At 47.6% G+C, this 27,090-nt stretch overlaps 1 protein-coding gene across 4 annotated transcripts in view; it reads right to left on the bottom strand.

Moving 5' to 3' along the window:
• Window positions 1-27,090, bottom strand: part of EFR3A (EFR3 homolog A) — a 1,818,520-nt gene that overhangs the window by 885,408 nt on the left and 906,022 nt on the right. For all 4 annotated transcript variants that reach the window (XM_069621641.1, XM_069621640.1, XM_069621642.1 and 1 more), the window contains one exon: window positions 20,546-20,681. In XM_069621641.1, coding sequence (XP_069477742.1) covers window positions 20,546-20,681 — 136 coding nt within the window. The remainder of the gene's footprint in view (window positions 1-20,545; window positions 20,682-27,090) is intronic.

Below are 27,090 nucleotides of genomic sequence, written 5' to 3'. Positions count from 1 at the left end.
ATTCATGGTTAAACTTGGATGGCAGGTGTGGGACAGAACAATGAGAGCGCTTAAGCTGCAAAACCCACCCTCCCTGCATGTGCCCATGACAGCGGACGCCTGTGTTGGAGTAGATGTACGTACAGTCGCTAGAAGATTGGATGACAAGAATGGGGTGTTTAGGGCCTTTGATGACTTGGTGCAGACAGAGGTGCTCCCCAAAGGCCAATTTTTAAGATACTTGAATATTGTTAAGATAGTGAAACAGAAGTGGCCTGACTGGCTCGGAGAACTGGTGCCGGCTGGGCAGCTGGTACTTTTTTATGAATTGGAGGATGGCTGGCAGCCTGTATCCTGGTTGTATTTGAGCTTGTTGAACGCCGCGTGAGTGAGGTTCGAAACTGCAATGGGAAACTGATTTGGGCCGTGTAGTCAGTGACCCAGTGGGATAATGAAGCAAAGAGTGTGGATGTCACAAAACAGGATACCTGTGCGCTATTTATCACTATTGGACTTATAAAGCTTAATATCAGTGAAAAGGGGGTGTAAGCAGCAATCCAAAGCCCGTCAACCAATCCACACAGGCTGACATTACATTAACAATTTTACAGAAAAGTGGGTAGGATTGCGCTTGACACCGTTATAATATAAAGGCCAATAAACAGGGTACAGTATTTTAATCAGAAAAATCGAAGAACAGCCAACACGTGTTTCGACACTCTGGTCGTTTTCAAGGCTGAATCACATACATCATTTACATCACAAAATCAACATTATGTGAAACAAAAATTATATTTTTGAAAAATAAGAAATTGGAAAATGTAAAAAATATGTAAAAAATATAAGTAAAGAACATACCAAAATCAGGTAAAGAGGGTAGTGCAGCAGTTGCGGTTCAATGTAGACACACATTATGGCAAAAAAGAACAGGAATCAATAGAAGAATCATCAACTGAAATTCACGCCAAGGCCATATTATCAGTACAAAATTAAATGTGACCAGTGCATCCCGGCACAACCCCATGCAAGTCCAAGCACCAGCAAAGTGCAAGTAACGGCCAGAATTCAAATATCAGCCCCCATAATTGTAATAATGACAAAGATAATCTGAAATGATCACAATGTCCATTAATAGGCAACACCAATCAATTGGAAGTACCAAAAGGTGAAACCACATAAACCCAAAAGCATTCAGCATCAGCAAAGTGCGAGTAGCGGCCAGAATTCAAATATCAACACCTAGAATTGTAATATTGACAAAGATAATCTGAGATGATCACAATGTCCTTTAATAGGTGACACCAATCAATTGAAAGTACCAGAAGGTGAAACCAAATAAACCCAAAGGCATTCAGAAAGGTAATAAGATCAAAAGATAAAGAAACACAGTGGAAAGCTTACCACAAAAAGTTACGAATAGCAGCCAAGTAGTTGAGTCCTATCGGAAAACAGGCTAAAATTAATCCTGGTTGAAGTCTTGAGTAAATCATAAATCAAGTGATGTAAGTTAAAAAGAACACTCACCGAATAAGTATTTAGTTTGTAGTCCCCTACAATAAGGGCATGCAATGAGTGATGAGAACAATAGCGACGGCCACAATGGCCAGCACAAATATATAACCTAAAAAGTAGCCAGATAGCATAATAAACTGGGGGCTAAAGGTACGCATAAAGGCGCCACGGATAAAAGAGTTGATTACTTACTCGATAGATCGAGTGAGAAACAAATATAACGGGACAAATCCACCATTGCTAACCGAACACGCTCTGTAATAACAAGTGCCGCCTAGTACGTCACGGAAGTGACGCTGGTGGAAGGATTTTGCACGTTGCGTCGCTGCAATGACGTTGAATGTCAACAGAATGACAGTGAATAGAAAATCAGTTATTTGTGGTCGCACACAATGACGTGTAAAGGCAATGCGGCACTGAAAAAATTATTGAAGTAGCGGCGACTGCCGGGGAACAGTACTTTAGTCCGGTGAGGTTCCGTATAGACAGTCTAATCAGTTACGAGAAAGAGGAAAGCATGTCAAATTAAATAAATGGCAAGACTCGAATGAATGGTAAATGATCGTCACGATTACTGACTAATACAGTATTAAAATGGCACCAAACCTGTGGACCACAGCAGTTAAATACAGGAAATAAACAGAGAATGATTAACATAATTTTTTAAATATAATGTAAAAACATTATCGGAGCAAGGGAAAATAAAAAGTCCAAATACGTGTTCCCAATTACGTGAATGGAAATCCATGATAAAAAGTGATGGTGATTCGGAAGTACATCGTTGATGCGTCATAAAGATGACTGGTCACATAAATACAAATGGCTAGATCCACAACATGGTTACCTCCGATTTCAGTTAACTGGTCAAGCAAAACAGAATAAGTCAACAACAATGCATAAAGATTAACAAATGAGGGAAGTAGATTCACAGAAAAACGTGCATCTGGTGGTCAGAATTTAATCCACGAGTAGTGCATCGCAGCAGACAAATCAATTTCGCTTCCATCTGCCGTAGTCTAAGTTGAAGGTTCCCTCCCCTTTTCCCCTTATGTGCTTTCATCAATACGATAAAACGCAAATCAGAGGTTGAATCCATTTGGTGTTCTAATTGCCAATGAATTGCCAACGGGGATTTTGGTTCACTTGTCCTGAGACTGGCCAGGTGTTCTCTAATACGGATTCTAAGTTGGCGAATAGTACTGCCCACGTAAAGCTTGCCACAAACACATATAATGGCATACACCACGTGGGTTGTCTTGCAATTAATTAAGTCCTTGATAGTCAGAGTAGATCCAAACTTGTCAGTGAAAGTTTGACATTTGGAATGAGCCCAGGGACACTGGTTACAGTTCCCACATTTGTGCAAACCAACAGGTTGATTTAACCAAGAAGGATTAGCCATTTTGTTATCAAAAAATGAGGGACTAACCTGTGCCTTAATAGTTGGTGATCTCAAAAAAGTAAATTTAGGTTTAGTTGACAAATATGGCTCCAGATCTTTGTCAAGTCTCAGGATGTGCCAATGTTTGGCGACCATTTTATACAACATGGAAGAATCGACCGTGAATGCAGTAACCAAAGAAATATGTTGTAAGGAGTCTTTGGGTGTGGGAGCCTTGTTTAGAAGGTCCGGCTGAGTGACATTAGTAAACTTGGCATAGGCTTCATTGATGACAGAGGTAGGATATCCTCTTTTAAGAAAACGTTGATTAATAATGTTGCATTCCATATCAAAGTCTATGGGGCGAGTACAGTTTCGCCTAGCCCTGTGAAATTCTCCTGAAGGGCTATTATTAATAGTGGATTGCCCGTGATTACTTTGTGCTTCTAGTATAGAATTCACCTCAGTGGGTTTCCTATGAGTACGGCTAAAAAGTTGTTGATCTTCCACAAATGTGTAGGTCTATGAAATCTATCTGTCTACAATCACATTTGCTGGTAAAAGTAATTCCAAATGAGTTAGTGTTGGCAAAAGTTAGGAAGTCATTGAACAAATCTTCAGTACCCTTCCAAATCAAAAAAATATCGCCAATGAAACATCGCCAAGTGATAATATTGGAGGCATACGGACTTTAGTTCAAGATATGGGATTCTTCAAAATATGCCATGAAGAGATTGGCCAAGGAGGGAGCAAATTTGGCTCCCATGGCCACCCCCTTCAATTGGAGATAAAAATGGTCATTGAAGAGAAAAACATTGTTTGCTAAGACAAATTTCAGAAATTGTTTAAGCATGGAAACATGTTCATGGTATGATGCCGAACTGTCTCTAAAGACAATCTAATGTGAGAAGTGCCAGATCATGATTAATATTGGTATATACCGCAACAACATCAATGGTAGCTAACATGAAATCTGAATGCCATGTGATAGTGAGAAGATCCTGCAGGATATGAGAACTGTCTCCGATATAGGAATTCATTTGGGTTACAAATGGCTTGAGTGCTTCGTCCAAATATTTCGACAAGTCCTCGGTGGCCCAATTAATTCTGCTCATAATGGGTCTAACTTCAGGTAAAGTATCATAGGATTTATGTATCTTAGGCAAAAAATACATTGTGGGTTGTGCCGGGATGCACTGGTCACATTTAATTTTGTACTGATAATATGGCCTTTGGGTGAATTTCAGTTGATGATTCTTCTATTGATTCCTGTTCTTTTTTGCCATAATGTGTGTCTACATTGAACCGCAACTGCGGCACTACCCTCTTTACCTGATTTTGGTATGTTCTTTACTTATATTTTTTAATTTTTTTTTTACATTTTCCAATTTCTTATTTTTCAAAAATATAATTTTTGTTTCACATAATGTTGATTTTGTGATGTAAATGATGTATGTGATTCAGCCTCGAAAACGACCAGAGTGTCGAAACACGTGTCCGCTGTTCTTCGATTTTTCGGATTAAAAAACTGTACCCTGTTAATTGGTCTTTATATTATAATGGTTTCAAGCGCAATCCTACCCACTTTTCTTGTAAAATTGCCAGTGGGATAATGCACTGCACTTTGCTAGAAGAAAGTCTCACGTAATGCCAGATTTTTCCTTCTCCAGCTTAACCTGCTGCAGAAAACGTACACGACGCCCAGTAGAGTGGCACATTTTGATGTTAGGGTGGCACCAACCTTTCCGGGGTGCAGCTCTGATAGTGCCGATATTATACATGTTTTGGGATTGCGCAAAGGTGCAGACATTTTGGCAGAAGATAGAGCTGGCCAGTATAAAGGCAGGAGTCCACGGATATCAGTGGTCCCCGATGGTGTGCTTATGGGGTGTTTATCCTAGGCCAGATAAAAATAGGCACATGCTTAAATTCATGGACCTGGCTTGCATTTTAGCCAAGAGGAGCATTGCCATGGCATGGAGGCTGAAGGGGGTCCGCAATATCACCTCTGGTGCAGTGATCTCAAGATATGGCGTACAGGCAAAATTATGACTTAGTACACGGCCATGAGGAAGGGTATCAGAGAGCCTGCTGAGAATATAGCAGCTTGGAATGCCTGTCTCCTTGCAATGTTCTGCTCATAGGACGATAAGCCCCAGTGAACGTTTGGGTGCTCTGTCGCACGGACACATGTGCTAGTGTGCGGAATTCCCCGGGATTTGGACTGATACTAGAAAGTGGACCTGTGGAAAGTGAGCTGATATTAATGATTGGAGCCTCCCTCCCCGCCCCCAATTCCCTCCCCACATGCACCCTTCCCAGAGACAAGACACTGCGAGCATACACCAACTCCAGTTTGAATACTGTAAGATAAGCTATACTTGATGCCTTGTTTTCTTTTTCTTTGTTCATTCTTTTCCTTTTTTTGGTTATTATGGTTTAATGTTCTGTTGAAGACCAAATTGCAGCTTTGATTTTTGTATGATGGTATTACATACTACCTAATTAAAAGATTTAAACATAAATGAACATCTAGTGTGACAAAGGAATGAAATAGGATAGGTTTTTATAACGCGCTTCATACCCAGAGGTTTCTAAGCGCGGACCCGGGGTTCGAACCCGAGTTGCTCTGTGTTGTCTTGCTTCTACAAAGCGAGCACGTTGCCCCTGAGCTATCCTCCCGAGACAATGATCATATGTTCACATCACATCTTGTAGTATTTGTAATACATGTGGAGTCACTGACATATGATTGTAATTTAGTTGCAATTGTTTACAAAAAATAGTCTATGAATTCAGACATGGGTCTGTAAGGCAAGGTTTATAGGGTGAACAAGGTGATGAGGAGAGTAATGACAGAGGGGCTGAAAGAGGCAACAGAAGCAATCATTTGTGGGGAGGAACAAGTTCACAAGGGGAGTGGCTCCAGATATAAGCGAGGGTGAAGGAGGTAAAAAGGAGAATAGAGAGCGGGAGCAGCAGTAGGTGGACCAGCAATGGAAACAGAAGGAAAAAGCTTTGGAGAGGAGAGCTGGTGTCGGTGGAAGATCATTAACTAGAATCTAGAGACACACTGAATAGGGGAATACCAGTAGGGGAAGCAGTGCTAACAGAAGACTCCTGGCAGGTGGTGTCATGATCTCTGCTTCCAAAAGATCAGGACTTGCCCGACTCCCTTGGAAGCAGACCCATAACCCCGGTTCCGAGTGCCAGCCAGTCCCAATTGGGACCTTTTGGACCCTGTCCTGGCGCCAGTGGCACCAGGCTCATAAAGATGCCCAGTCCCAGCGCTGGAAGCGCCGGGCTCATAATGCTTGGGTGGACTTACCTGCAGCAGACCATGCTGCTTACTTACCTGCCAGTTGAACCCCTGATCCTGTTGGGTGGGGCAGGAGCCACTCCCTAGGTTCAGAACACTGGAACTCTTCTGGAAAGCAGGAACTCTTTTCTTACCTAGGCGTGGCTGTGGAAGGAGACACCTAAGCACTACAGGAGGCTATTTAAACCACACCCGATGGATGAATCTTGCTTTGTGTTATTCTGCATTCTCTGCAGCAGAACGCTCATCGTGTCTTCTGCTTCTGATCCTGGGCCTAAGGGAACAAAGGCTTACCATCCTGGAATCCAGTCTTCAGCAGCACCTGTAAAGACAAAGAAAGACCAGGTTAGCACTACGGTCTTCAGTGGCAGCCCATCTCTTACCTGGTCCATCGGCTGTCACCAACGTCTCGCGCTGCATTCCGGCATCTGAAAGACAAAGGCTTACCTACTCTTCGCATGCTCCAGAGGTCTTCGCACTGCATTCCGGCATCTGAAAGACAAAAGCTTACCAGCTCTTCGCACGCTCCGGAGGCCTTCGGCGCTGCATCCCGCATCTGAAAGACAAAAGAAGGTGCGTTTAAAGACATTGGGCAACTTTATTACTCACGTGCCATTACTCCTTCCCACGCCGAATCCAGTGGGTATTCCAGCACCCTTCAGCTTCTCTAAAGCTCCGAACTTGTACCTGCAAGATAAAAGGGACAGTTAGTGCGCATCGTGAAGCAGGCTACAAGCGCTTACTTACGTGCTTCCAGGCGCTTCTATTCCTCACGCGGGTTCGATCCTCAACTCTCATCAGCCCGCCATCGCCGGAACCCTGCAAAACAAGAGATATCATTACAAAAGACTTAAGACATTTGAAGTGCCCAGAATTTACCGTTCGTGCAGTTAACGACCGACAGCACTCCTCTGAGGTCAAGAGGCCTGCACCCTTATCCAGTGAAGAAACTGGTTACGGCACCCTGCCCCGAGGCAGATGGAGAGCTCGGCGTTCACTTACCTAAGGTGAGGGCGTTAACCTTTGGGGTTCTACAGGAGAAGAGAAAGGGAAGAGGAGAGGAGAGAGGCACCCAATAACCCCATTTCATGAATCCCATATTTTCTATCTGCAGACATCTTACTCTTCGAGTCAGACATACAGTGCACAGAGGTCCAGCCCAAAGAGCCAACTGTGTGTTACACATCACCTTTGAAGATACGGCATTCACCCAGTCAAGACCGGCGCCTCTGCGGGAATCAGGTGAGCGTTACAGAACACAAAGCCTACCGCAAAACTCCCACCCAGGCGCTATGGAAACCTCGGATACCGACCAGCTAGCCCAGTTACTTGGGGAACTAAGAGCAGAAGTGCATGCAGCCAGTCAGGAAACGAATGCTCTAAGAAGGGAACTGATTATTTCCAAGGAGCGAACAGACGATCTCGCTAGACAATTGCTACAGTCACAAGCCGGACAAACTCCGTTACCCGCATCAGGGGCAAATCTTCCTTCAACATCCTCTACGAACCTAGTGCAGATCAACCTACCTGGGAATGTACCTCTGGCTCCGCCCGAACGATTTTCTGGTGACCCAAAGAGGTTTGCAGTATTTATTAATCAGTGCCGGTTGCACTTCTTATGCCGGCCAGCAGCCTTTCCAACTGATCAAGCTAAGGTAGCTTTCGTGCTTTCGTACCTTAGTGGCAATGCGGCAGACTGGTCGATCCCTCTAGTTAATCAAGATGATCCGGTTCTCCATGATTTTCAAGCTTTTCAGCTCAGTATGGAAAAACTGTTTGCAAGACATTCACAGGGGCAGGCCTTGGACAATGAGCTCCTTTCATTGCGACAGGGTAATCAAGACCTTTTGGCTTATTTTGCGTCTTTCAACAGACTGATAGTGGAAACTCGATGGCCTGAGGACAAAAGGATTACGCTGTTTTATAGAGGTCTACGTGGAGAGCTCAAAGATGTTAGCCCAAGTAGTGAATCCCCCGCAAGACTGTTCGGGCTGTATTGACTTAGTCGTTCAAATTGACCACAGACTGCAGAACAGGAAGGCCGATCGTTCCAAGTTTGATGCTCGAGTATTTTCCAAACCACCAACTCCTACCAAAGGAGTAGACTCTTGGGAACCCATGCAAATAGGGGGCCTGAAAGGACCACTAACACAAAAGGAGCGGGAAAGGAGAAAACAGCTGCAATTATGCCTCTATTGCGGAAACTCGGGGCACTTTCTTCGAGACTGTCCGGTGAAACCAGCCAAGAAGGCAGTAGGAGCTGCAGTTACCAGGGTCACAAACTCTGAGCAGGGAAACGACCTCGCCCGACAAGAATAGAGGTCCTCTTGCCGAGCGTTAAAACCAGTTCAGTGAACTCGCATTTCGTGATAACTATGGTCCTCATTAGCCCTGAACATCCGGATCGATTACATGCGATTGAAGCTTACGTCGACAGCGGTGCCATCGGCAATTATGTGGATCATGAAATGGTTTTGAGGATGAATCTGACTCTTTGTCCAAAGGCTGTAAAGGACGTCATTACTACGGTGGATGGTACGGAGATAGCCTCCGGACCAGTAACGCATACCACCCAAGAAGTGACGCTAGTAAGTCAAGATGGACACCATGAGAAGATCGTGTTCGATGTGATCAAGGCCCCTCAGTTCCAGAATATTCTAGGAATTCCTTGGTTAGAGAAGCACAATCCTCAGATCGATTGGCGAGCAAGAACGGTTCAGTTTCCAGAATGTGTCTCTACTTGTCACCCTCGACCTGGTGTTGCACTGGCAGCAATTTCCTCGGAGGCTCCCCAGTTACCTCCTGAATACCTAGAATTCCAAGATGTTTTCCAGAAGGATCAGGCTAACTCTCTACCTCCTCATAGGTCTTATGACTGCCAGATAGACCCGATACCTGGATCTACTCCTCCTTGTAGTAGAATTTATGCCCTCACCGAGCCTGAGAATCTTCACCTCCGACAATACCTGGATCAATACCTAGTGAATGGGTTTATTCGTCCTTCCAAGTCCCCTGCTTCCTCAGCTTTGTTCTTCGTTCCAAAAAAAGAAGGGGACCTTAGAACTTGTATAGATTATCGCGCCCTGAACCAGATCACTGTTAAGAATAGATATCCGTTACCTTTGATCCCTGAACTCCTGGACCAAGTCAGAAAAGCATGCATATATACAAAGCTGGATCTTAGAGGAGCCTACCACTTGGTACGAGTAAAAGAGGGCGATGAATGGAAGACGGCCTTCCGCACCAAGTATGGGCTATTTGAATATCAGGTCATGCCCTTCGGACTTTGCAATGCCCCGGCCGCCTTTCAATATTTTATGAACGATGTCCCCCGAGAGCTCATAGATGTGTGTGTTGTTGTTTACATTGACAACATCCTTGTTTATTCTTCATCGGAAACTGAACATCGGAAACACGTGAAAATGGTCCTTGAGAGATTGCGTCAACACAAACTTTTCGCTAAATTGGAAAAATGTGTTTTCAACTTGACTGAAGTTGAATTCTTGGGATTCATATTATCACCTAGCGGAGTGCGTATGGATTCAAAGAAGGTCGATGCAATTCTCAAATGGCCATCGCCATCCTCCGTAAAAGGTGTTCAAAGCATGTTAGGCTTCGCTAACTTTTACCGTAGGTTTATCCCCGAATTCTCTCGAATAGTCCAGCCCATCACCACCTTGTTAAAGAAAAACAAACGTTTTGAATGGTCTACCGAGGCGGAACAAGCTTTCCAGAATTTGAAGACTAGATTTATCTCTGCACCGATCTTAAAACATCCTCGCCCAGAACTCCCCTACATCGTTGAAACTGATGCTTCGAGCCTTGCCATGGGGGCAGTTCTATCACAAAAGGACCCAGTAACCAATCAGTTGCATCCCGTGGCATTTTGGTCCCGCAAATTCTCGCCTCCTGAAATCAATTACACTATTACTGATAAGGAACTTCTAGCTATCAAGTCCGCCTTTAAGGCTTGGCGGCATTATCTTCTGGGGGCCCGACACACCGTTACTGTGATTACAGATCACCGAAACCTGCAATATTTGAAAACCGCAAAAGCTCAATCCTCTAGGCAACTCCGTTGGGCACTATTCTTTGCCGAGTTTGACTTCATAATTACCTATCGACCTGGTACAAAAAACGGTAAAGCTGATGCCCTTTTTCGGATGGGAGTGGAAGAACATTTGATCAATCCTAAACCTGTACCTATCATTCCCGAACAAAGAATTCTAGGTGTAATCGCCACACAATCCATAGAGGAAGTTAAGGATAAAGCCAGGCTACTGGTAACTCCAGCAGACATACAGAATTGGCATCTGCAGGGAAAGGACTTTACGGTGAATGACAACCTATTATATTTCCAAGAACGGTTATACCTGCACAGCACAGATTTACAGAAAAAGGTAATCTCTTGTTATCACGATTCTTTAATGGAAGGACATCCCGGTATGACCAAGACCTCGGAAAAGATCAAGCGCTACTTCTGGTGGCCGTCTTGGAAAAAAGATATCAGAGACTTTATAATGTCCTGTGGAGTATGCGCCCAAAACAAGAGTCAAAAGGAAAAACCAGCCGGCGTCTTACGCCCTATTGACATCCCGCCTCGCCCTTGGCATACGCTTTCTATGGACTTCATCACCGATCTACCTCCATGCTCCGGATACAATACGATCCTAGTAATCGTGGACCTATTCTCCAAGATGGCGCATTTCATTCCACTCAAAGGCTTACCAACAGCAGCAACTCTGGCCCGAGAATTTCTCGAAAACATCGTCCGACTGCACGGTTTTCCTTCAGTTCTAATTTCGGATCGAGGTAGTCAATTTATTTCTCATTTTTGGCGAAGTTGCTGTCGGTCGGCTCAAACTGGAGACTTTCGACCAGCCACCACCCTCAAACCGACGGACAAACCGAGAGGACCAATCAAACTCTGGAACAATATTTGCGCTGCATGCTACAACAAACTGAAAAAACTTGGAAAGATATCCTTTGGATAGCCGAATATGCCTACAATAACTCTGTCAACTCGGGAACTGGGAAGACCCCGTTTTTTCTTTTATACGGTAGTCACCCTCGAACCTCGGAGTTGGATCCACTCCAAGATCTTGGAACACCAGCAGTAGACCACCTGCATTCTACAATCACCCAAGCCTTTAAGGAAGCCGTTTCTCACCTTCAAAGGGCTAAAGAACAATACAAGAAAGGAGCAGACCAACATCGGAAGGAAGCCCCCCAATATCAAGTAGGAGATCAAGTCTGGTTATCCACCAAATATCTACCTCTAAAAGGACCACGCACATTCAACCCAAGATACCTTGGTCCCTATTCCATCACTACCATAGTAAATCCAGTAGCGGTCAAGTTGGACTTGCCCCCTCACATGAAGATACATCCGGTCTTCCACGTCTCTCTATTAAAACCCGTACAACCTCAAACCCGACTAACTACATCTCCAAAACCTATTCTAGTTGATGTAGAACTCGAGTTTGAAGTCAAAAGCATCCTGGATTCCAAGATCTCCAAATCTAAACTATTTTACCTGATTGACTGGAAAGGCTACGGTCCCCAAGAAAAATCCTGGGAACCTGCAGAATATGTCCACGCGCCTCGTCTAATCAAAAGATTTCATCGAACATTTCCTAACAAGCCCAAACCCCCGGAGAAGCCCGGTTTGGGAGGGGCCTTGAGGGGGGGTGCTGTCATGATCTCTGCTTCCAAAAGATCAGGACTTGCCCGACTCCCTTGGAAGCAGACCCATAACCCCGGTTCCGAGTGCCAGCCTGTCCCAATTGGGACCTTTTGGACCCTGTCCTGGCGCCAGTGGCACCAGGCTCATAAAGATGCCCAGTCCCAGCACTGGAAGCGCCGGGCTCATAATGCTTGGGTGGACTTACCTGCAGCAGACCATGCTGCTTACTTACCTGCCAGTTGAACCCCTGATCCTCTTCTGTTTGGGACTACTTTTCCTGTTGGGTGGGGCAGGAGCCACTCCCTAGGTTCAGAACACTGGAACTCTTCTGTAAAGCAGGAACTCTTTTCTTACCTAGGCGTGGCTGTGGAAGGAGACACCTAAGCACTACAGGAGGCTATTTAAACCACACCCGATGGATGAATCTTGCTTTGTGTTATTCTGCATTCTCTGCAGCAGAACGCTCATCGTGTCTTCTGCTTCTGATCCTGGGCCTAAGGGAACAAAGGTTTACCATCCTGGAATCCAGTCTTCAGCAGCACCTGTAAAGACAAAGAAAGAACAGGTTAGCACTACGGTCTTCAGTGGCAGCGCATCTCTTACCTGGTCCATCGGCTGTCACCAACGCCTCGCGCTGCATTCCGGCATCTGAAAGACAAAAGCTTACCAGCTCTTCGCACGCTCCGGAGGCCTTCGGCGCTGCATCCCGCATCTGAAAGACAAAAGAAGGTGCGTTTAAAGACATTGGGCAACTTTATTACTCACGTGCTATTACTCCTTCCCACGCCGAATCCAGTGGGTATTCCAGCACCCTTCAGCTTCTCTAAAGCTCCGAACTTGTACCTGCAAGATAAAAGGGACAGTTAGTGCGCATCGTGAAGCAGGCTACAAGCGCTTACTTACGTGCTTCCAGGCGCTTCTATTCCTCACGCGGGTTCGATCCTCAACTCTCATCAGCCCGCCATCCGCCATCGCCGGAACCCTGCAAAACAAGAGATATCATTACAAAAGACTTTTAAGACATTTGAAGTGCCCAGAACTTACCGTTCGTGCAGTTGACGGACAGCAGTCCTCTGAGGTCAAGAGGCCTGCACCCTTATCCAGTGAAGAAACTGGTTACGGCACCCTGCCCCGAGGCAGATGGAGAGCTCGGCGTTCACTTACCTAAGGTGAGGGCGTTAACCTTTGGGGTTCTACAGGAGAAGAGAAAGGGAAGAGGAGAGAGGCACCCAATAACCCCAGTTCATTAATCCCATATTTTCTATCTGCAGACATCTTACTCTTCGAGTCAGACATACAGTGCACAGAGGTCCAGCCCAAAGAGCCAACCGTGTGTTACACATCACCTTTGAAGATACGGCATTCACCCAGTCAAGACCGGCGCCTCTGCGGGAATCAGGTGAGCGTTACAGGTGGGCCAAGGAAGCAGAAGCATGGAGGTAAATGGGGAATAAGGATCACCCAAGTCAAGACTGTCGAGAGAGAACTTGGTCACCCTCCCCTCCCTGCCAAGCTCCCCTTGTCGGCGCTACAGACTTTGAAGAGTGTCACACCAGATGCCCAACGTCCTTATTCCTTGGTTATTGGAAAGCGAGGATTCCCTGGAGGGGGACTGCCTCTGGAAGTAGACCGGAGGAATACCCGTTGACAGTCCTCCATGAGAAAGACACGCCCTGGACATTGGATAACTGGAGAGACTGTGTTAAGTCTTTCTTTTGTACACCGTATTCACTTTCCTGGGAGGTGTGCCCTGGTACGAACCGAGCAGCAGGAGAATGAGCTTTGAGTTTTTAGTTAGTGACCACTGTGATATCCTGATGCTTTTCAGTGGCACTCTATGTCTGCCCCCTTTATTATTTTGCCCCCTGCCTGTAACAATGCCCTATTAAATTGCGTTAAGCTTTAAATTTCAAAGTGTATCTGGTGTTAATCCCAGACATACACACCTGATAACTCAAAGAAAATTAAAAGTGTGCACACTCGCAGTAGGTTTCTTAGGAGCAATTTAGAGCAGTTAAAGGAGCGAAAATACAGCATGCCATGTGTGATATTACAAGGGACCAGAGTTACAGGCGGCCCCATAGGTACAGAACCAAGGACAGCACCTATGAGTATGTCATGTTTGGTTAAAATTCTGTATGACTGGAGGAGGCTCACCCCTTGTGAATCACCCTGCAGCCTGGTGGAAAGACCATAGTTTGCCCTTGTATTGTTTTAATTGCAATGCCTTGACATGCCATTCCAATTGTTGATGTGTGGTGCGAGGCCCTGTAATTGTCCTTCAAAGTTAATACCATGCATGTTAATGATGAATGCACCAAACACAAGTGGTTTGTGCTAGTACGGGTGAAAACCTAGCACGCAACATCTCATGTTATTATGTCAGTGTGTAGCTTTTGGTTTGGTACCAATGCCTGCGGTCCAATTGTAATGGTGGGCTTTGGTTGATACTGAAATGGGTGAATTCCCCTTGCAGGTGAGATCCACAGTTCAACTGTGATGCTTGAGAACGACGCCACTTTGCGCCTCTTCCTCATGTATTGTGGGATTATAGGAAGTGCATCCTTGCTTGATCACAGAAGCCTTCTCAGGTGGTATGGGATGATCATCCACAGATGTATTTGGCCCCAAACACTTAAGGGCAAGGTGGATCATGAAGGGCGCTTTGAAATTAACTCTTTTCATGACCAATAGCTAGTAGAGTGTTCGTAATGCAGGTTAATCTATCAAGTCTGAGCAACAAACTCCCACTTTCTTGCTTCTGCCCAGGAAGCTGTACCCCAATAGAATTAAACAAATGTTACCAACCTGTACAGCAGCAAGCACAGTCATCTGTGTGAAAATACTCACACCAGAAGCAGGGTGTTCAGAATGCACAATCAGTATTTCTGTCTCTGACGAGGGCTCATTAGGGAACTGGCAGGTAACATTGGTCAGGAAAAACAAACAAAATACTCTGGGCATCACTCCAAAAGCACAGGATGGAACAAAATACTTACCTGTAACTTGTTCTCCAGCATGGGTCTGGCATGGATTCACATGCTCATGAATATTTCCCGTCGTCAGGCCGGGAATCCTCGGTATAGAAAAAAAACAATATCAGTTCAGTTTCTGATCTGTCTTTCTTAGTAGTAACCAATCACTGGTCTCTGGGTCATACTGCCCCCAGCCAATGACTGCCCTCTCCCTAAGCCCCGCCTCTGGCAGCCATCCTCAGATTTGGTAGCACGTAAAGTAGCAGCATGACCAAGTGAAGAGCCACAGAGGGGTAGGCGGGAGGGTACGCATGTGAATCCATGCCAGACCCATGCTGGAGAACAACAGTTACAGGTAAGTAACTTGTTCCTTCTCCAGCATGGGGTCTGACATGGATTCACATGCTCATGAATATAAGAATACATAGCAGTATACACATGCACAACCACGGGAGGTGGCAACAGGCTCAACATTAAGCAATACAAACAAAACTCAACATTAAGCATCTCTTACCTCCTCACCAGGCTCACCTTAAGCGAACAGGTTGCGCAGCACTGCTTGGCCGACCCTGGACTCCTTCCCGGAGTCCCGATCGACGCAGTAGAATCTCGTGAAGGTGTGCGTCGACCTCGACGTTGCAGCCCTGCAGATGTCGAGCAGGGGCACACCAGATAGGAACGCCGATCTGGTCGAGTGGGCTCTCGGAAGGCCGGGGAGCGGTCGGTTTGCCAACTGGTGACAGTGCATGATGCAGCCGGAGAGCCATCTGGAAATGGAAGCCTTCGAGAGAGCCTTCCCTTGATTCACAGGTCCAAAGTTTACAAACAGCTGGGATGTCTTCCGAAAACTCTTCGTGCGGTCCACGTAGAACTTCAGCGCTCTAGCTACGTCCAGCGAGTGCAGAGTCCTCTGAGCCAGTGACGAAGGCGACGGGAAGAAAACTGGCAACACCAAGGGTTCGTTGAGGTGGAAGTCCGACGGCACCTTGGGCATGAAGGAGGTGTGCGTCCTCAGCACCACCCTCGTGTCGTGAAAAGTCAAGTATGGAGGCTTGCAAGACAGGGCCTGGATCTCTCCCGCTCGTCGTGCAGAGGTGATGGCCACGAGGAATGCTGTCTTCCACGACAGAAACTGCAACGGCACTGAATGCATAGGCTTGAATGGGGCCCCCATGAGCCTAGTTAGTACCATGTTGAGCTCCCACGCTGGGGCAGGGGCCTTCACCGGCGGAAAGGATCAGAACAGTCCTTTCATAAATTCCTTCACCAGACGATGAGACCACAAGGACGCCCGTCCTGTAGTTCTGGTGTAACGTGAGACGGCAGCCAGATGTACCTTGATGGAGGCGTGAGATAGGCCAGCCTTGGCCAAAGACAGTAGGTACGGCAATACTTGAGGGGCCGTAATCCGCAGAGGGTTAATCTTCTGTGCTCGGCACCAGACAGAGAACCTCTTCCATTTGTGTCCGTAGCACTTGAGAGTTGAGGATGCCATGGCCTTTGCAAGAACTTCTCTGCAGTCGGCCGGGATGTCGTATCCTCCAAACTCTAGTGTTGCAGGAGCCAGGCCTGCAAGTTCAGCGACTCTGGTTCGTGATGAAGAATGGCTCCTCCTTCTCTGGAGAGAAGATCCGCGTCCGTCGGTAGCTTGACTGGTGTGGACGCTGACAAGTCCAGAAGGTCCGGGAACCAGATCTGCCTCGGCCACGCCGGTGCAACGAGGATCATCCTGCACCGGGACCTCTTGAGCTGGTTGACGAACCGGAGTAGCAACGGCAACGGCGGGAATGCATAAAGGAACAGGCTGTCCCAGGGGAACGAGAAAGCATTGCCCATGCTCCTCGGTTGGGGAAACCTGCTGGCGAACCTCCGGCACTTGGAGTTCGCCGCTGTCGCAAAGAGATCGATCTGGGGTTCGCCCCATCGTCGGTCCACTTGATCCTGGTGCAGTTCCCACTCGTGGCGTGAGCGCAGCTCCCTGCTGAGTGAGTCGGTGATGGTGCTTTTTATCCCTGCCAGGTGAAAGGGTACCAGAAACATCCATTGTGCGATGGCCCAACGCCACAGATCCTGGGCTTCCTTGGACAGGGCAGGGGATCTGGTTCCGCCCTGCTTCCGAATGTAAAACATCGTGATGGTGTTGTCGGTGAAGATCCTCACCACCTTGCCCTTGAGGGACGGAAGGAAGGACCTGAGGGCCCAGAACACTGCGCGGAGCTCCAAGATGTTGATGTGGAGAGTCTTCTCCTCCGAGCACCAAAGGCCTCTCGCGTGGAGGCCCCCGGTGTGCGCTCCCCAACCTTCCAGGGAGGCATCGTCGTCACTGTCACCTGGTGGGCCGGGGCTAGGAAGCCTGTTCCCGCTGTCAGATGAGCGTGGGCACCCCACCATCGTATCGCCTGATGGAACGTTTCGTCGAGTGAGATCCTGTCCTCGAAGCTGCCCGTCGTCTCGATCCAGTGGGCGTCGAGGAATTCTTGCAAGGGCCGCATCCGAAGTCTGCAATGGGGCACCAGATAAATGCAGGAGGACATCATTCCGAGGAGGGACTTGATAGACCTCACTTTGGCCACGTCCGTGGCCAGTAGACGTTGCACCTTTCCTAGGATGGTCCTTATCCTTTCCTCCGACGGTGAGGCCCGCCGCGCCACTGTGTCGATATGTGCTCCCAGAAACAGGGCGACTTGCGACGGGACCAGGTAGGAATTTGGAAAGTTGATGGAGAACCCCAGGTCCGTGAGCAGCTGGACGGACTTCGCAGTGTGTTCCGCGGCGAGCTCCCTTGTCCTTGCCCGTATGAGCCAGTTGTCCAGGTAGGGGTAGACGTGGATCCCCTGCAGGCGCAGCCGCGCCGCCACCGGTGCTAGGCACTTGGTGGACACCCTGGGCGCCGATTTTAATCCGAACGGGAGGGCCTTGAACTGGTAGTGCCCCCCTTTGACCACGAACCTGAGGAACTTTCGGTGCCTCTTTAGAACAGGGATGTGGAAGTAAGCACGGCGGGGACCGTCTTCCTTTTAGCCTCGCGCCGCTGGTAAAGGAACCCCTCCTTCTTTTTCTCGGGGCAGAGCTGGAAGAGCTCGGATGCCCTGGAGATCATTGCATGGAAGGATCCAATCTCGTCGGGCAGGGAGCGACGGGGGACACGTCCCGTCGTCGCCTCCGTCGTCATCCATACCCGTCGTAGTCGTGTCCATGCCTGTATCATCCCCGTGGGTAGTGGACCGGGGGAAGGCAGAGAAGGCCGCAGAGGCGGGAGAGGAGGCCTAGGATGCGTCGTCCTCCTCTTAGGCGGTGGGCTCCCCGAAGGTCCTGGCTCCGGATCCTCCGTCGGGTCTGGCTCAGGCTCCTCCGTCGGGGGAAGGGGCAACCTAGTCCTTATCTCCGAGCATAAGGACTGGATGGCTGACAAAATGGCCGCCGAGGTGTCCTGCGGCGCCGGAACGGAAACAACGGTCGCGAGGGCTCTTGAGGAGCCTCGTCTGCGTCACCGTCGCCCTTGTCGTCGCCCTCGTCGGGATCCCTCCCGATGGGCTGTGTCTCCTCCACGACTTGGATGAGCTCCTCTTCAGAGGTTGTGTCCGTATCCACGACGGCCACCACCCACTCCCCCCCTTTTTCCAACGAGGACTTCGTGGGGGTCTTCTCGATGGGCCTGAAAGACTACTCCCTCCGCGGTGGCAGGGAGACTCTGGTACCTGAGGGCGCCTCCACTGGTGTAGCCTCCACAGGCTGAGCCAGGGCCGCGGCGACATCCTCAAACGAGGTCCTAGCAGGGTGAATCACGGTCAACGTCACCTTCTGTACGCCCGGGGCCTTCACCTTCGGGGGAGGGTCCGAGTCTCGCTCCCCCTCTGCCGGAGTCTTCGAGATCGACCGGGGCCTCTCCAGAAGCTTCGCCGGGTTCTCGGACTTCCTCTTACTCGAGCCAGAGCGTTGGCTCGTGGTCGATGGCACCGGGGAGGGTGCGCCCTGCCTGGCAGCCAAGGAGCCCGACCGTTCGGCGCTCCCAGTGCCCGTGGACTCGCGGTGCTTAGCCTTTTGTTGGGCCCCCGTCGCCAGAGCACCCTCACAGGACTTAGAAGACCGCTCGGACTTCTTCTTCTTCTTCTTCTCGCCTGGCGGGCTCTTACCTTCCAGCCAGTTGGCGAGACGGAGGTGGCGATCCTTCATGGTCCGCTCCGACATGTTTCCACAAAACGCGCAGTCCTTTTCCTTGTGCGTCTTGTCCTCATGGAGACAGTAGAGGCATAACGAATGCTCGTCCTCCTTGAAAACGTTCTGAAGCTGGCATCCAGGGCAGGTCCTGAAAAGCTTCCCGGGCGTCGAGCTCCCTTTCTCCTGGGCCATGCCCGGGGTAGGCCACGGAACTTCTGGAATCCTCCAAAAGCGCAACTCGACGAAATCTTCACCCTTGAGGGGCGTAGAAAACTCCAAAACAGATCCCCGTTGATCGAAAGTAGAAACGGTGGAGCTTGAGGCTCTTTTAACCGAAAAAATGAGAAAATATCCTGAAAAAAGCACGAAAATGCAGCAAAAGCTCGAGAGCTAAGCACGAGGACTCCCAACACTTGAACGTGCGGTAAAAATCTGAGGATGGCTGCCAGGGGAGGGGCTTAGGGAGAGGGCAGTCATTGGCTGGGGGCAGTATGACCCAGAGACCAGTGATTGGTTACTACTGAGAAAGACAGATCAGAAACGAAACTGATACTGATTTTTTCTATACCGAGGATTCCCGGCCTGACGACGGGGAATATTCATGAGCATGTGAATCCATGCCAGACCCCATGCTGGAGAACTTATGGTTCTTGGTTGTGGAGACACTGGGTACTGTGATATGGAGTGCATGAATTTTTAGAAATCATCCGTAATGGGTTAGTGAAATCCTGGGGAGGCTCCAAGTAAGGTTGAACGTTGAGTGGGTAGTGGGAGTGAAGGGGATCTGTTTTGAGAGGACATGCAGGGATCTAATGAAGGCTGCCATTAATTCAGGTGCCTGGGTTTTATGGATGTTGGCTCTTCCATTACTTTTAAAGGCATGGCTTGTCTGGGTACCGTTTATAGAAATTGTTGGCAGATTAAAAAATGAGTCTGCAGGGGGGCGTGGGGTGATATCTGTGAAAAGGTGCTGTGATAATGTTGGCAATATCAGCCAAACTGAGGACTGCACAGCTGGCATTGATGAGCATGAGGGATTTTGGTTTCCCAGTGGAAAACTATGGTATTTTGCATGCACAAACTGAGTAATCCGGGGCAAAGCATGGAACAACCACAAATAACCCTGGTTTAATTTTGTGCACTTCTGTTTGGTACTAGATAGCTCATTTGTAAATAAAAAGGGGAAGGGCTGAATTCCAGGTCTGCTTAGAGTTTAGGTATTTAGAGTGCGTGCCAATTCTATGTTAACGTTATATTTGACCGCCAGCTAGAGGGCCCCTCCAGAAGTGCACAATAGGGAGGATCAAAATTGGCATGGAGAGGTATGCAACATACATCCTCGCACTGGATGTGCAGAAATTGCTAAGAACACATATCACAAAACGGTGCTATAACCACGTGTCCAGTGGAAAAGCAATGGTTAATGTACACAACATTCTGAAAACACATACAAATATGCACCCACGAAGATTCGGGAATGTGTATTCATTCCTGTAAAAACAAATGAAGCTTCTCTGTAGAAACATTGAACCTACCGATGGATCCTTTGGCAGCAATTGCAACCGTTTCCAAAAGCACCTGAACGATGCCTGCTCTGATGCGAGGAGAATCCTTCCTGTGTGAATCCAGGTGACCTAGAATCTGCTGGATCACGTGGTGCGAGTACTGAGCCTGAAAGTCAAAACCACTCAAATGAGTGCTTTATATTAGTTCTGATGTCATGAACATACAGTGAATCTCACATTTACGGATCTAAATATTTCAAAGTTTTGATGAGCGCAATGACGTGTAGGTCCATCCTAAACATTGGAACGAATGGGCATTTTAAAGCATCACAGCTAACAATTGTCATGCTTTCACTAAATATAGGCTTACATTGAACAAGCTAGTGCACCTGTTTAGTGGCTATTTGTTTGCTAAATATTTGCGCATTCAATAACTTTGGGACACAAATCGTTTTTTCACTGAATATGAGGCCGAAGTGTTTAAGATTGTGTAGGTGATTTGTATATGGCTACAGAGGGGAGTGTAATCTACCCCTTCTACTCCATGTGAAAGCGTAGGTATCCAACCAAGGTGGACAGGATTTTTTGTATCCAAGCAGAGAAGATGAGAGAGACCGAGATGCTAGTCTGCAGGAACATTGCCCCATACTGGATTAGTTTAAAGAGGGAGTATTTTAGTGACAACCTTGAAAAAGAACGGTTTCAGCAGAATGTAAACACTGGAAAAACACTACATGCCACAATTACCAGGATCTGGGCTTTCTGGACGGAACACATACAGGATGTCCCAACCAAGGAGTTAAGAAGAAACTAATTATTTAAGAAACTAGAGATAATATTTATAGCAAGAGCACCCATGTGTGTTGTGGAGTTTTTGTAAATTACAAATTACTTACCTTTAGTAATGGCGTTTCTGATGGCCACACCAATTCTTTCCACAGTCTACTTGTGTTTGATATCTTCTCCAGGATGTTTGGTCTAGACATTTTTTACCACATAGCCACAGAGACCAAGTGGTGCTTTGAGTATCTGGCTGACGCAAGAAACTATTATATCACCATCATCATTAAAAACTTTATTCGGCGGTAAGGCCATGAAAGTACATCCTAACACATACAAATAATATCTTGACTTTATATTATTCCAAACACCACAAATTAGGGCATGATTTCCCCATTTCCCCAGCCAAACAAAAAGCCCATGTCAAAATTACAGTCTCTTTGGGCCCCCCCTATTTATTTACAGTTTACCCTGGGGCTGTAACGCTCACCTGATTCCCGCAGAGGCGCCGGTCTTGACTGGGTGAATGCCGTATCTTCAAAGGTGATGTGTAACACACGGTTGGCTCTTTGGGCTGGACCTCTGTGCACTGTATCTCTGACTCGAAGAGTAAGATGTCTGCAGATAGAAAATATGTGATTAATGAACTGGGGTTATTGGGTGCCTCTCTCCTTTTCCCTTTCTCTTCTCCTGTAGAACCCCAAAGGTTAACACCCTCACCTTAGGTAAGTGAACGCCGAGCTCTCCATCTGCCTCGGGGCAGGGTGCCGTAACCAGTTTCTTCACTGGATAAGGGTGCAGGCCTCTTGACCTCAGAGGACTGCTGTCCGTCAACTGCACGAACGTTAAGTTCTGGGCACTTCAAATGTCTTAAAAGTCTTTTGTAATGATATCTCTTGTTTTGCAGGGTTCCGGCGATGGCGGATGGCGGGCTGATGAGAGTTGAGGATCGAACCCGCGTGAGAAATAGAAGCGCCTGGAAGCACGTAAGTAAGCGCTTGTAGCCTGCTTCACGATGCGCACTAACTGTCCCTTTTATCTTGCAGGTACAAGTTCGGAGCTTTAGAGAAGCTGAAGGGTGCTGGAATACCCACTGGATTCGGCGTGGGAAGGAGTAATGGCACGTGAGTAATAAAGTTGCCCAATGTCTTTAAACGCACCTTCTTTTGTCTTTCAGATGCGGGATGCAGCGCCGAAGGCCTCCGGAGCGTGCGAAGAGCTGGTAAGCTTTTGTCTTTCAGATGCCGGAATGCAGTGCGAAGACCTCCGGAGCATGCGAAGAGTAGGTAAGCCTTTGTCTTTCAGATGCCGGAATGCAGCGCGAGGCGTTGGTGACAGCCGATGGACCAGGTCAGAGATGCGCTGCCACTGAAGACCGTAGTGCTAACCTGTTCTTTCTTTGTCTTTGCAGGTGCTGCTGAAGACTGGATTCCAGGATGGTAAGCCTTTGTTCCCTTAGGCCCAGGATCAGAAGCAGAAGACACGATGAGCGTTCTGCTGCAGAGAATGCAGAATAACGCAAAGCAAGATTCATCCATCGGGTGTGGTTTAAATAGCCTCCTGTAGTGCTTAGGTGTCTCCTTCCACAGCCACGCCTAGGTAAGAAAAGAGTTCCTGCTTTCCAGAAGAGTTCCAGTGTTCTGAACCTAGGGAGTGGCTCCTGCCCCACCCAACAGGAAAAGTAGTCCCAAACAGAAGAGGATCAGGGGTTCAACTGGCAGGTAAGTAAGCAGCATGGTCTGCTGCAGGTAAGTCCACCCAAGCATTAGGAGCCCGGCGCTTCCAGCGCTGGGACTGGGCATCTTTATGAGCCTGGTGCCACTGGCGCCAGGACAGGGTCCAAAAGGTCCCAATTGGGACTGGCTGGCACTCGGAACCGGGGTTATGGGTCTGCTTCCACAGGAGTCGGGCAATTCCTGATCTTTTGGAAGTAGAGATCATGACAGCACCCCCCCTCAAGGCCCCTCCCAAACCGGGCTTCTCCGGGGGTTTGGGCTTGTTAGGAAATGTTCGATGAAATCTTTTGATTAGATGAGGCGCGTGGACATATTCTGCAGGTTCCCAGGATCTTTCTTGGGGACCGTAGCCTTTCCAGTCAATCAGGTAAAATAGTTTAGATTTGGAGATCTTGGAATCCAGGATGCTTTTGACTTCAAACTCGAGTTCTCCATCAACTAGAATAGGTTTTGGAGATGTAGTTAGTCGGGTTTGAGGTTGCACAGGTTTTAATAGAGAGACGTGGAAGACCGGATGTATCTTCATGTGAGGGGGCAAGTCCAACTTGACCGCTACTGGATTTACTATGGTAGTGATGGAATAGAGACCAAGGTATCTTGGGTTGAATGTGCGTGGTCCTTTTAGAGGTAGATATTTGGTGGATAACCAGACTTGATCTCCTACTTGATATTGGGGGGCTTCCTTCCGATGTTGGTCTGCTCCTTTCTTGTATTGTTCTTTAGCCCTTTGAAGGTGAGAAACGGCTTCCTTAAAGGCTTGGGTGATTGTAGAATGCAGGTGGTCTACTGCTGGTGTTCCAAGATCTTGGAGTGGATCCAACTCCGAGGTTCAAGGGTGACTACCGTATAAAAGAAAAAACGGGGTCTTCCCAGTTCCCGAGTGGACAGAGTTATTGTAGGCATATTCGGCTATCCAAAGGATATCTTTCCAAGTTTTTTCAGTGTGTTGTAGCATGCAGCGCAAATACTGTTCCAGAGTTTGATTGGTCCTCTCGGTTTGTCCGTCGGTTTGAGGGTGGTGGCTGGTCGAAAGTCGCACATCAATTTGAGCCGACCGACAGCAACTTCGCCAAAAATGAGAAATAAATTGACTGCCTCGATCCGAAATTAGAACTGAAGGAAAACCGTGCAGTCGGACGATGTTTTCGAGAAATTCTCGGGCCAGAGTTGCAGCTGTTGGCAAGCCTTTGAGTGGAATGAAATGCGCCATCTTGGAGAATAGGTCCACGATTACTAGGATCGTATTGTATCTGGAGCATGGAGGTAGATCGGTGATGAAGTCCATAGAAAGCGTATGCCAAGGGCGAGGCGGGATGTCAATAGGGCGTAAGAGGCCGGCTGGTTTTTCCTTTTGACTCTTGTTTTGGGCGCATACTCCACAGGACATTATAAAGTCTCTGATATCTTTTTTCCAAGACGGCCACCAGAAGTAGCGCTTGATCTTATCCGAGGTCTTGGTCATACCGGGATGTCCTTCCATTAAAGAATCGTGATAACAAGAGATAACCTTTTTCTGTAAATCTGTGCTGGGCAGGTATAACCGTTCTTGGAAATATAATAGGTTGTCCTTCACCGTAAAGTCCTTTCCCTGCAGATGCCAATTCTGTATGTCTGCTGGAGTTACCAGTAGCCTGGCTTTATCCTTAACTTCCTCTATGGATTGTGTGGCGATTACACCTAGAATTCTTTGTTCGGGAATGATAGGTACAGGTTTAGGATTGATCAAATGTTCTTCCACTCCCATCCGAGAAAGGGCATCAGCTTTACCGTTTTTTGTACCAGGTCGATAGGTAATTATGAAGTCAAACTCGGCAAAGAATAGTGCCCAGCGGAGTTGCCTAGAGGATTGAGCTTTTGCGGTTTTCAAATATTGCAGGTTTCGGTGATCTGTAATCACAGTAACGGTGTGTCGGGCCCCCAGAAGATAATGCCGCCAAGCCTTAAAGGCGGACTTGATAGCTAGAAGTTCCTTATCAGTAATAGTGTAATTGATTTCAGGAGGCGAGAATTTGCGGGACCAAAATGCCACGGGATGCAACTGATTGGTTACTGGATCCTTTTGTGATAGAACTGCCCCCATGGCAAGGCTCGAAGCATCAGTTTCAACGATGTAGGGGAGTTCTGGGCGAGGATGTTTTAAGATCGGTGCAGAGATAAATCTAGTCTTCAAATTCTGGAAAGCTTGTTCCGCCTCGGTAGACCATTCAAAACGTTTGTTTTTCTTTAACAAGGCGGTGATGGGCTGGACTATTCGAGAGAATTCGGGGATAAACCTGCGGTAAAAGTTAGCGAAGCCTAACATGCTTTGAACACCCTTTACGGAGGATGGCGATGGCCATTTGAGAATTGCATCGACCTTCTTTGAATCCATATGCACTCCGCTAGGTGATAATATGAATCCCAAGAATTCAACTTAAGTCACGTTGAAAACACATTTTTCCAACTTAGCGAAAAGTTTGTGTTGACGCAATCTCTCGAGGACCATTTTCACGTGTTTCCGCTGTTCAGTTGCCGATGAAGAATAAACGAGGATGTCGTCAATGTAAACAACAACACACACATCTATGAGCTCTCTGAGGACATTGTTCATTAAATATTGAAAGGCGGCCGGGGCATTGCAAAGTCCGAAGGGCATGACCTGATATTCAAATAGCCCATACTTGGTGCGGAAGGCCGTCTTCCATTCATCGCCCTCTTTTACTCGTACCAAGTGGTAAGCTCCTCTAAGATCCAGCTTTGTATATATGCATGCTTTTCTGACTTGGTCCAGGAGTTCAGGGATCAAAGGTAACGGATATCTATTCTTAACAGTGATCTGGTTCAGGGCGCGATAATCTATACAAGTTCTAAGGTCCCCTTCTTTTTTTGGAACGAAGAACAAAGCTGAGGAAGCAGGGGACTTGGAAGGACGAATAAACCCATTCGCTAGGTATTGATCCAGGTATTGTCGGAGGTGAAGATTCTCAGGCTCGGTGAGGGCATAAATTCTACTACAAGGAGGAGTAGATCCAGGTATCGGGTCTATCTGGCAGTCATAAAACCTATGAGGAGGTAGAGAGTTAGCCTGATCCTTCCGGAAAACATCTTGGAATTCTAGGTATTCGGGAGGTAACTGGGGAGCCTCCGAGGAAATTGCTGCCAGTGCAACACCAGGTCGAGGGTGACAAGTAGAGACACATTCTGGAAACTGAACCGTTCTTGCTCGCCAATCGATCTGAGGATTGTGCTTCTCTAACCAAGGAATTCCTAGAATAATCTGGAACTGAGGGGCCTTGATCACATCGAACACGATCTTCTCATGGTGTCCATCTTGACTTACTAGCGTCACTTCTTGGGTGGTATGCGTTACTGGTCCGGAGGCTATCTCCGTACCATCCACCGTAGTAATGACGTCCTTTATAGCCTTTGGACAAAGAGTCAGATTCATCCTCAAAACCATTTCATGATCCACATAATTGCCGATGGCACCGCTGTCGACGTAAGCTTCAATCGCATGTAATCGATCCGGATGTTCAGGGCTAATGAGGACCATAGGTATCACGAAATGCGAGGTCACGGAACTGGTTTTAACGCTCGGCAAGAGGACCTCTATTCTTGTCGGGCAAGGTCGTTTCCCTGCTCAGAGTTTGTGACCCTGGTAACTGCAGCTCCTACTGCCTTCTTGGCTGATTTCACCGGACAGTCTCGAAGAAAGTGCCCCGAGTTTCCGCAATAGAGGCATAATTGCAGCTGTTTTCTCCTTTCCCGCTCCTTTTGTGTTAGTGGTCCTTTCAGGCCCCCTATTTGCATGGGTTCCCCGGAGTCTACTCCTTTGGTAGGAGTTGGTGGTTTGGAAAATACTCCAGCATCAAACTTGGAACGATCGGCCTTCCTGTTCTGCAGTCTGTGGTCAATTTGAACGACTAAGTCAATATAGTCCGAACAGTCTTGCGGGGATTCACTACTTGGGCTAACACATCTTTGAGCTCTCCACGTAGACCTATATAAAACAGCGTAATCCTTTGGTCCTCAGGCCATCGAGTTTCCACTATAAGTCTGTTGAAAGACGCAATATAAGCC

The sequence above is a fragment of the Ambystoma mexicanum genome, chromosome 5q, assembly GCF_040938575.1.
Source record: "Ambystoma mexicanum isolate Mex_15411 chromosome 5q, UKY_AmexF1_1, whole genome shotgun sequence".
Taxonomy (NCBI): Eukaryota; Metazoa; Chordata; class Amphibia; order Caudata; family Ambystomatidae; genus Ambystoma; species Ambystoma mexicanum.
This window is presented reverse-complemented; position numbering and strand designations above follow the sequence as displayed.